We start from the raw sequence: 12,028 nt of genomic DNA, 5'->3' as shown, positions 1-12,028 counted from the left end.
TGTCACACATCACACACCATTCCACACACCACACGAGTCCAGGTTGATTAGAATCACACATTTTCTGACAGTGTTTTGAGGTCAAGACAGGGGAGCAAGAGACAGCCTTTAAGGTCCAGTATTTAAAAAAACCAAATTAGTGAAATTTATGTTACCTGTATTTTGCCAGATTTGTTTTTTCAAGTTTTTTTTTTTTTTAAAAATCAGACATTTGTTCAAGGGCTAAATGGCTCAGCCGCCCATCTAGTGGATGCTCTAATGAGGATCTTTCAGCCGTTGGTGGGACCCAAAAGGAGTTCTAAGGAATCCTTTCAGCTGAGCACAAGGCCAGAGAAAGGACTCCTCATTTGGAGATATAGAAATTAAAATCAAGCTCCCCAGAAGGGATAAACTAGGACTATAGCATTAAGAGATACACATCCTTTATATAAAATAGATAAACAACAAGGATTTACTGTATAACACAGTACACTATATTCAATATCTTGTAACAACTTAGAAAACAACCTGAAGATTCTGAATCACCTTGCTATACACCTGAAACTAACATAATATTATAAATCGAGTATAGTTCAGTTAAAAAAAAAACAGAAAAATAGGAATCAGGATAATATCTAACTCATCAGCTCTACTGCATGCAATAAATAAATTAACATGTAAAAAAGCCTCCCAAGTTATAATTCAGGGGCTGCAAAGAACATTACTCTTAAGATGGAGAGAAAAATCATACTTTGGAAAAATATTCACTATAATAAACACAAGAAATCTTTATAAAGTATTTGCTCCATGCTCTTGATAAATTAAAAGAAAAAAAACAAATGGAAAGTGAGGTTTAAAAGGTGACGTAGATGCTTTCTAAAATATAAACTGAAGTAATAAGGAGCAGGCTTAAAGAAGGAAAAAAAACTATAAAGACTAAACGTGTAACCGATACACTGTTTTAGAAAGAGCAAGACAGAACTGACATGAAGAGAAAAATAATTAAGGAATGTAGAGGACAAATTTGAGAAGCCATCCCAGAGAGCAGAGGGAAAGGACAAAGAGAAAAGCAAATTCAGAGAGAGAAATGAAGTTGTTTACGTGGAACATGGGTTGTGGGTAAGAGGTATGGTGATGGAAGACAGAAAGTGCACACTCTCTTCACAAAATATAAGCAGAATACGTTTGTTGTTGCTGTTGCTCAGTCATGTCCGACTCTTTGCGGCCTCATGGACTGCAGCCCACCATGCTCTACCGCCCATGGAATTTTCCAGGCAAGAATACTGGAGCGGGTTGCCATTTTCCTCTCCATGGGATATTCCTGACCCAGAGATTGAACCCACGTCTCTTGTGTCTCCTGCACTGGCAGGCGGGTTCTTTACCACTAGCAACACCTGGAAAGCCCAAGCAGAATATGCAGAACACATCAAATAATCAAAGATATAATACAAACTTTTTAATTTAAAAATAACCTGGACAGTGAATTAAAAATAATTATAGACAGAATTAATCAAAAGAGATCACTGCAGAGGCATAGCACTGTGAATTTTTAAATTTTTTCAGTTTAAGAAAAAAATCCTGTCAGGATTCAGTAAAACATATAATCAAACAGGTTACTTTTGAAGAAATAAAAGAAAGATTACCTTGCTTTCTCTCTCAGAGCCCTAACAGCCAGAAAATAGAAGAACATCTTACAAAAGTTTTAAGATGAAAATTTTTAAAAAGTGGAGTTGTGATGCAATAATTTAGTACTCATGGATGAAAAATAAGAGGTATATTCTTAAATATCTGAAATTTCAGAAACACTATTATCCACATTCCAAAGTTAAAAACATTAGAAGAAAAAAAAAAGACATGTCAACTGGGCAAGAAAGGAAAGGAAACAAAGAACTAATCAAATGATTAGGGATTCATGTACAGTGACGAATGTCAAACACTGAAAAAAGAATCTAAACAGAATTTTTAGATTTGTAAGCAGTCATTTAATTCAAATTTAAAAAACAGTAATTTTCAAAGGAGAAAGTTTATAATAGAATAATAGTAACTTACTAAAAAGCCCACCCCCTTTACCACATGCTAAAAGAAGTTCTAGGGACTTCCCTGGTGGTCCAGAGGTTAAGACTTCACCTTCCGGTGCAGAAGGTGCAGGTCCAATCCCTGGTCAGGTAGCTAAGATCTCACATGCCTCATAGTAAAAAAAAACAAAACAAAACATAAAACAGAAGCAATCAGTAATAAATTCAATAAAGACTTTAAAAATGGCCCACAACAAAAGAAAAAGATCTTTCAAAAAAAAAGTTTCTAGAAGGAGGAAAAGATTTAAATATTTTAAAATGACAGATGTCTACTTATCTTAGGGTAACTAAACATATTAATAAATTATCAATAAATTTATCAATTTGAAAGAATTCACAATAAAAAGTAGACATAAGTGATATGACTACACAAAGGTTGAAAACTTCTACAGATTAAATAGTCACAGACATAATTAAATGTTAAGGAAATAAAGTCAATTTAAATGCATGATAAATGCAAGTTTGATACATTTGACATTTATAAACCTCTTGTAAATCAGCAAGTAACTTGATAATATCTATAATATCTTGACAGTAAAATAAACAAGGTTATATATAAAAAACCAATTTAAAAAGGGAAGATGGAGAGGTTATGGAGAAAAGAAAACCCTCCTACACTGTTGGTGGGAATGTAAGTTGGTGCAGCCACTATGAAAAATATTTAATAGTATAAAGATTCTTCATAAAACTAAAAACAGAGTTAGCTTATGATCCAGCAATCCCACTCCTGGGCATGTACCCAGACAAAACTTTAAATCAAAAAGATACATGCATCCCTATGTAAGCCAAAACAGGGAAACAACCTAATTGTTTATCAACACATAAATGGATAAAGAAGATGTGGTACATATATACAATGAAATACTACTTGGCCATAAAAAAGAACAAAATAATGTCATTTGCAGCAACATGGATACAACTAGACATTATCATACTAAGTGAAGTAAGTCAGAAAGAGAAAGACCAATACCATATGATATCACTTATATGTGAAATCTAAAATATGCCACAAATGAATCTATCTATAAACAGAAACAGACTCACAGACCTAGAGATCAGATTTGTGGCTGTCAAGTGGGAGGGGAGGAGGGAGAGGATGGACTGGAAATTTGGGGTTGGTAATGCAAACTACTACATTTAGAATGGATAAACAACAAGGTCCTAATGTAGAGCACAGGGAACTATATCCAGTTTTCTGGGATAAAACATAATGGAAAAGAATATTTTAAAAAGAAAGTATATATGTGTAAAACTGAGTCACTTTGCTATACAGCAGAGATTGGCACAACACTGTAACTCAGTTATACGTCAATTAAAAAATTTAATAATACAAAATAAGAGGAAGTAAATGGTCAACAAGTACCTTAAAAATTAAACATAATGGTAAACAAATAAGTATATATTAAGACATCAGTGAAATACTATCTCTTGAGTATGAAATTAGAAAAAGTGAAAAGAAATGCTAATATACAGAACTGACAAGATTTTGAGAGAATGTTCATTCTCATATACTGATTACATGAGAATAAACTGGAACAACTACTGTTATTGGACAGATAGCAACACAACATTTTCACATGTTCTTTGGTCAAGTCTCTTCACTTTTGAGCTGTGGTGCTGGAGAAGACTCTTGCGAGCCCCTTGGACTGCAAGGAGATCCAACCAGTCCATCCTAAAGGAGACCAGTCCTGGGTGTTCATTGGAAGGACTGATGCTGAGGCTGAAACTCCAATACTTTGGCCACTTCATGCAAAGAGTTGACTCACTGGAAAAGACCCTGATGCTGGGAGGGACTGGGGGCAGGAGGAGAAGGAGACGACAGAGGATGAGATGGCTGGATGGCATCACCGACTGGATGGACATGAGTTTGGGTAAACTCTGGGAGTTGGTGATGGACAGGGAGGCCTGGGTGCTACAATTCATGGGGTCGCAAAGAGTCAGACATGACTCAGCAACTGAACTGAACTGAACTGAACTTTTAGGGATTCATCTCAATAATCAATATAGCATGTAAGGCTGTAAATTTAGAGGCTATAAACTGATGTGTACTCTAATTTCATATTAAAATACACATCAAAATCAAAAATAATAAACAACTGAAATATACAAAAGGGAAGAATAAATAAACTACAGTACATGCATATGTTCGAATACCATGCTCTAAAAATTACATTGCCAAAGAATACTAATGACATGAAGAAAAGTTCAGATGTTGTTTAAAAAGTTACTAACCCATACCAAAATATGCAGAGAAAAATTACTAGTTATGTGCATACAAAGTTATTGAAAATATGAATCTAGCATCTTTATCACACTGAAATGACAAGCAGTTTTCCTTTTTGGTGTACATATCTAAAACCATACAATAAATCTTTCCTTTTTGGTGTACATATCTAAAACCATACAACCAAATAATAATCTCTGCAGTAATGCTCCTACAATAATAAGAATTGGGATATAACACAAGTGGCTTTTGATGTCTGTCTTTTACTGAACCCCAGTTCTCAAACAAGGACAAGTCAAGTTCTACTACAGGGAGAAAGAGTCACAGGGAGTACAAAGAAAAACCTCTCTAGGAAAGTAGAGAAGTGGAAGCGGGGTCCCCACATTACTGGAGGATTCATAGACTAATCCTGTAATAGTGGCTTCTATCCAGAAAGTCTTAGCCAGTCACAGGATCCTGAATCATCAGCATGGATATTAAAGCCGAAAATATGGACACTGCCACTAAAAGATGCCAAACCACAACTGGGACCTAGATAGCTCCCATGAAGGAACCCTGGAATTTCAAGCCAGACAGTTATATACACTTGTTTTGGCCATGTCATCAATGTCACAATAATCCAATCTCTCATTCCTAATGATTGAATATTTGGGAGCTCACTTATAATATATGGCAGGGTTTTATTTGGCTTCTTTCATAATCAAAAATGAAACTAATATTATTTAAGAACACATATTAAATTAATATTTAAGAAAAAAATTCCAATCACTTGGAAATGTAAAAGTACTCTCCCAAAAGACAGGTTAACAGGGTTTTTGCACCAAACAGCCAAATTGTGAATTCAAAGGAAAAGTTCTTGAAGGAAGTTAAAATTGCTCCTCTGGGAGGTGAGGTAGGGTGGAGGGGCAGGGGAGAGTACTCTCCTAAATCCTAAATAACTATGGAGGTAAAATTTAAATGTTCTAATGTAACTAGAAACAATTTAGAATATAGTTTTAAAAACCTAAACAGTAAGGATCCAGACTTAAAGAACAGATGCAAAGCTGCATTCAAAGGAAAATTCATAGTAGCAAATATGTTTGTTACAAAGAAAAAAGGAAAGATCTATAAATTAAGCATTCATTTCAAAATAGTAAATTGGGGGGGGGGGGAGGAATGATATTTTAAAAGATAAAAATAACAAAGAAAACAAAACTCCACAAAGGAAACAGAACATGGAAATAGATCAGAATTGAGAAATAAATCCAAGAGCTGGTTGTCTAAACAAACAAACAAACCAATGACACATACTGACAAAGTTTATTAGAAAGAGAAAGAATCCATTGTGATAGGGTCATATTTTGAAAATTATTAGTATATTTTTCTCCTTTGTCTTTCTGACTTTGACATGACTTTTCCCTAGCTATTTTGAAACGCTCTTTGGGGGACTACAAAGAGATATAGATTTTTTCCTGAAAGGATAAAAAGAGAACAAATAAGGTAATATTCAGCTTTGCACAAAATAGGATTTGTATTTCATCCCTAGTTATATACAGAAATCAATAAATGAATCACTAGACATTATAACTCAGAAAAAAAATCATGTGAATTGGTGAGAATTATGCCATAAAATAAAGATCTACGTTTATCCAATGCTGCACAAGTGAGGTCCATTATAAGCAATCACCAAGTTGTTAGATTTATGGATAGGGAGTATGTAGACACATATTCGGGGAAGGCAATGGCACCCCACTCCAGTACTTTTGCCTAGAAAATCCCATGGACAGAGAAGCCTGGTAGGCTGCAGTCCATGGGGTTGTGAAGAGTCAGACACGACTGAGCAACTTCACTTTCACTTTTCACTTTCATGCTTTGGAGAAGGAAATGGCAACCCACTCCAGTGTTCTTGCCTGGAGAATCCCAGGGACGGGAAAGCCTGGTGGGCTGCCGTCTGTGGGGTCGCACAGAGTCGGACACGACTGAAGCGACTTAGCAGTAGCAGCATAGTCCCAAGAAAAGATTTCCTATATTCCTCCCATTATGTCTTTTTAGATATTAACTACCTTACCTGGAAGACTCAGCTCCTGGAGCTTTCCCAATTTTTTTTTTTTTACTCCCAGTCCCCACAATTCACCCTTGAGCTTAGGTTTGAGACAGACCCTGGAGGTATGCATCAGGAAAAGAGAAAGACAATACAATGTTGGGGAAGACAGCACTTTCCAGCCTACAGCAAAGATGTAAAGAGGAGAAAGAAAGGAAAAAGAGAGGCTTGGCTTGGAGAGAGAAAGGGGAGAGTAACAAGAAGGGTAGATAGAGCTTTGTCTCCTCCCCTGATTAGGGCTCTAGAATAGATCACTTCTTTGGCACTCTTCCATCCTGAAATTAAAATAGGGTCACATCCACTTTGTGGGGCAAGAAGAGGTAGATCCTGATACTTAGTTTTTCCTGAGCCAACTTTGGTCCTTGTATGTTTAGGTGGTGAAAGTTTAGTTGCTAAGTTGTGTCCGACTCTTGCAACCCCATAGACTGTAGCCTGCCAGGCTCCTCTGTCCATGGGATTCTCCAGGCAAGAATACTGGAGTGGGTTGCCATTTCCTTCTCCAGATGGGCCCCCAAATAGTGGGGAGACTGGCTGGAGCTAGCCAGCCAGAGCTGGGTGAGGCAGCATCATAGCAAACATTGCACAGTACAACTGAGGATGGAACTAAAAGAGAATCTTCACTGGATCCCTGAAATGCAGCATTCATAGGAGCTCAGGTGAAGCCAAGACAGTGGAGAGTACCAACAGGTGGAATGCCTGAAAAGAATGAGCCACGAACTGCAGCTTTCATCACAGGTTATCATCAGAGTACTCAGCCAACAGATGGGAAATGGACAACATCCCCTTGGAGAACAAAGGAGTCAAAGGATACCCTGATCATGAAACCCACCTCTTAACTCTACCTCCACACCACCTCAGCCCATCTCCCTCCCACTCTTTTTTGAAAGTCGCTCAGTCATGTCTGACTTTTTGTGACCCCACGCACTATACAGTCCATGGAATTCTCCAGGCCATAATACCGGAGTGGGTAGCTTTTCCTTCTCCAGGGGATCTTCCCAACCCAGGGAGCAAACCCAGGTCTCCCATATTACAGGTAGATTCTTTACCAGCTGAGCCACGAAGGAAGCCCAAGAACACTAGAATGGGCAGCCTATCCCTTTTTTAGAGGATCTTCCTGACCCAGGAATTGAACCAGGGTCTCCTGCATTACAGGCAGATTCTTTACCAACTAAGCTATCAGGGAAGCCCTCTCCCCCTTAGATCAGGGTATCATCTTAAAGTAACAAGAGGTGGTGAATGGACTTCCCTAGTGGTCCAGTAGCTAAGACTCCGAGCTTCCAATGCAACATGCCTGGATTCCATCCCTAGTCACAGAACTAGATCCCTCATGCTGCAACTAAAGATCCCACATTCTGCAATCAGAGCCAGTGTAGCCAAATAAAGAAAATAATCAAATAAACAGTTTAAAATGAGAAGAAAGGTTAGTGAAAATAATCTGAGTTTGCTCCCAAAGAGAATAATCATACCAGAAAGAGTTGCTTAAGTTGGCACACCTGACTAAGCTTTAACCTGGACACACACACACACACAGATACACACACACACACACACTCTATCTTGCCCAACACCTGTGAAAGACTACTCAGCAGGGTGATTAAGTGTAGGGGTCTGGATCCACATGGCCTGGATATGACTCCTGGGTCCAGTTTGTCAACTCTGAATGTGGGCCGTTTATTCTGTCTCCCTGCACCTCAGTTTCCTCATGTTGACCACAAATTGGCATTTGCCATGGGTGCTTGCCACCTACCTCTACAAGGATTAAATCATGTGCTGCAGGAACAGGTGACCTCCAACACACCCTGAAGGAGTTCAGGATGGAGAGCAGGAATGAGGCACTCTGTGCTTCCAGGAAACTGGCAGGACAGGTCTTCAAACAGATAGATATTCTCAAGAGCTGATTTTATGAGCCCAATTCTTACATCTTGGGTTCATAAAATCAGCTCTTGAGAATATCTGTTTGAAGACCTGTCCTGCCAGTTTCCTGGAGGCACAGAGTGCTTTTCATATCTATAAAAACACTAATCCTTGGTGGTGACAACTGTTCCTCATGACCAGCAGAAGCTTCACGGGACCAGCAGAAACTTCCTAAAAAATAAACGTGCTTGATTGCATGTACGCCCCCTTTACCAAGATCACATATATACTGTCCTCCCCCGCCCCCCATCTCTTTGAAGCAGTTTCTCAGAGCAATCTGAGGTGCTGTCTCTTGGGCTGCAGTCCTCGTATTGCCCCAAATAAAGCTTAAGTTGCAACGCTCACATTGTGCATTTTTTTAAGTTGGCACTTATCTATAAAATAGGGATTATAAGAGTTTTTCTCAGCATTATTTTAAAGATTAAGTGAGCTATAAATATAAAGTACTAGATTGGCCAAAAAGTTTGTTCATGTTTTCCAACACAAACAAATTTATTGGCCAAGCAATACTTAGATCAGTGTCTATAATAAGGGTTCAATAAGTGCTGGCTATCCTGATTGCTTTTAGTAGTAGTATATTATTACTTATACATATTACCTACAGTTGGGGTTCATGGGAGAAGATCTGATCAGCTACAGAAAAAAATCAAGAAATTACAATTTCTCTACATAACCAAGTAGTATGGATTAAAATTTGTATCCCTGCCACATAAATAATGAATCATAAGTGATAAAGATGATATAAAACAGATCAAAAGACAGGTTTTTAAAAATACAACAGAATGGTACCAATTTTAAAATTTTAATAGAATGGACCACATTCCGAAAAAAATATGAATTACCTATATTAGCTCAAGAAGTATGCCAGACAGAAAAGAAGTACTTCAACAGAAGCTGAAAAATTCATCAAAGAATTACCTCAAAAAAGGGCTATGACCAGATGACTTAATTAGTACATTCTTTCTAACTTATCTCAAGGGACAACGCCAGAATGTATAACTCTAATAGGACTTGGAAAATGCTCCCCAATTCACTGGAAAACTGCTACCTATAATATGCAACCCTTCAACAAATAAAACTAAAGGCCAATATTTTTCTCTAAAGCTTTGTTACTCCAGGATTTTTTGGTGCCTCTGATATGCTGTGAAATTCCAATAGGAGGATTGCAGGAAACAGTGCTGTTCTGCAATTCAAAGATTTCTTCCTGGCTCCCCAGACCCTTCTGATGCTCATGCAGAACTACATGGGAACCTTGCAAGTGCTGGTGTCTGTGCTAAGTCACTTAGGTCGAATCCAACGCTTTGCAACCCTATGAACCGTAGCCCTCTGGTTCCTCTGTCCATGGGATTCTCCAGGCAAGAATACTGGGGTGGGTTGCCATGCCTGCCTCCAGGAGACCTTCCCAACCCAGGGACCAAACCTGCAACTCTTATGTCTCCTGCATTGGCAGGCAGGTTCTTTACCACTAGCGCTGCCTGCAAAGCCCACAGGGAAACCTTAAGTCACCTAATCAGAAGATTAAGATGGTCTGGGAGGCAAGGACATACAGAAACATACATAGAGGAAAAGGCATTCAAAAGAGATACACAGACAAAAAGAGACAGTATACAAAATTGCCCCCAAATTACTAGCAAGGCTGAGGCTCAAAGCAGGAGTCTGCTGGTGAAAATGTAAACTGATTCAACTCATCCAGGAAGCAACTGGCCAAATGTATTAATATTTAGAACCTAAAATGCACATACTAAATGACCCAATCATTCAGCTTGTATCAGTTCATCCTGAAGAACTGAAAATGAATATATAGATTTACATACAGGGATGTACTTCATAGAATTATTAATAGCCAACAAAACAGAAACCAATCTAAATGACTAAAAAACAGATTATGGCACATTCATATGATAAATTATGCAACAATTAAAAGCAATGCTTTGCAAAAAAATAAATGACATGCATATGTATATGATTTTTTAGGGAAAAAAGGCAGAACAAAATACAATATACAATCTTAAGTATATTTCAAAAACGTGTGTACGTGAGAAAAACTACTAGAAGAATATAGACCAAAACCTTAATGTGATCTCTGTATGGTGGAACTCTGAGTGAATATATTTAAATACATTTCTCATATCATCGAACTATCTGCACTAAGAATGGATTACTTTTATAATAGGCAAAAAAAAAAAAAAAAACCACGATAAAATTCAAATAATCATTGCACATGGATATATACTTCTGAGAGTGCAAAGGGGTTAAAAAAAAAAAAAAGTCTCCATTCACTAAGGACAAAAACATTCCCAACACTGAGCACAGAATTTTGTGCTCCAAACGTGAATCTCACACCCGTGCACTTGAAAGCAGGAAGAGAGAAAGCAAACCAACCAAATCCTTCAACACACAGGTTGAGCTGCTTCTCCGGGTTTTCGACACACCATTATCGCGAGGTGAACTCGGCACCCATTTTTAAAAGTGCAGCTGTTTTCCTATCTCCCTTGGTTCGATGAACATCCACACGGAGGGACAGGCTTTACAGAGGAGGTGGAGCGAGTGTGATAGTTACACGCGCGTGTATGCACACGCATCCTTCCTCTGTCTCTCTCTCTCTCTCTCACACACACACACACACAAATCCACACAATCGTGTGGTCCCAAGCAGACAACTCCCAAGCGAGTCCGGGTGCAGCCGCGCCCCATCCCCGAGCCGCGGGTACCTGTTCCCCGTGCGCGGGGGCAGGGTCGCCGAGCTCCGGAGCTTCCTCGGAGCAGCGGGGCTGCTGTGGGTGGCCTCCCTGCTTTCTTCCACCAAGAACCTGCACAACCGTGAAGAAAACTAAGTTGAGGAGCAGTTGGCAGCCGGGCTCGGCATCGCGCTCGCAGCCAGGCGGCCAGGGCATCCTAGCGAGCCCTGGCTCGCGCGGCGCAGCTTCCCAACCCCGGAGTTTGAAGCGGCTCAGGGCGGGAAGGAAGAGAAAGAAGGGAGAGCTCGGGTGACCCGACGGCAAGTCCGGCTCCGCAGCTCCCTCGCCACCCTGGCCGGTTCCCCTCCGCCCTAGTCGGTGTCCAGTCGGTGCTAGGGTCGCCCCTGCGACACCTCCCACTCATCCGGCGCTGCCTCCCGGACTCCCTCGTCCAACCCCACCCCCAGGCCGCCGCTGCCAGTCGACTAGTCCTCGCAGCCTGCCAGTCTGCGCACCCGAGAGGAGCGGCGGAGCGGCTAGGGTCCCCAGGTGCGCGGCACGCGGGGCGGCCCGAGCGCGGCGGGCGAGTGGGTACCTGGAACGGGCGGGCGCGTCGGTCCAGCACCAGAGCAGGCGAAGCAGCAGCAGCAGCAGCAGGCTGGCGAGCAGGGCGAACAGTGCGCCCCCCGGCCGCATCCTGAACCACCGGCGCGGTCGCAGCCACCGCCGCTGCTGCCCCGGCGAAGCACAGCCCGGGCGGCCCCGACTCACGGCTCCCGCTGCTGCCGCCGCAGCCGCTGCCGCCGCAGCCACGCACACCTCCAGCGTTCAGGGCGGCGCGGAGGGGAGGCGGGGGCGCGCGCCGCGGGCCCGCACTCTCAGGCGCCACCGGCCCGCCCGGCGTCTGCGGGCGGAGGTGGCAGCCACGTCCCAACTCGCCTCCGGCTCCCTCCCAGCCCGGATCGCTGTCGGCGTCCTGCGCTTGGCTGGCGGTGAAGCGGCGCTCGGCTCGCCTCTTCTCCCGAAGGCGCTCCGAGCTGCTGCGGGCGCTGGTCGCCTCCGCCGCCGCCGCTGCTTC

The 12,028-nt window shown here is 41.3% G+C and overlaps 1 protein-coding gene across 1 annotated transcript in view; it reads right to left on the bottom strand.

Annotated features, from left to right (window-relative positions):
* Positions 1-11,716, bottom strand: part of ST8SIA6 (ST8 alpha-N-acetyl-neuraminide alpha-2,8-sialyltransferase 6) — a 163,731-nt gene extending 152,015 nt beyond the window's left edge. The window contains exons 1-2 of the mRNA XM_006052363.3: positions 11,546-11,716; positions 10,984-11,082 (exon numbers count right to left, since the gene is read on the bottom strand). Of these exons, the coding sequence (XP_006052425.1) occupies positions 10,984-11,082; positions 11,546-11,646 (200 nt within the window). The 5' untranslated portion in view covers positions 11,647-11,716. The remainder of the gene's footprint in view (positions 1-10,983; positions 11,083-11,545) is intronic.
* Between the last annotated feature and the right edge of the window lie 312 nt (positions 11,717-12,028).

Source organism: Bubalus bubalis, chromosome 14 (assembly GCF_019923935.1).
Source record: "Bubalus bubalis isolate 160015118507 breed Murrah chromosome 14, NDDB_SH_1, whole genome shotgun sequence".
In the NCBI taxonomy this organism is placed as follows: Eukaryota; Metazoa; Chordata; class Mammalia; order Artiodactyla; family Bovidae; genus Bubalus; species Bubalus bubalis.
This window is presented reverse-complemented; position numbering and strand designations above follow the sequence as displayed.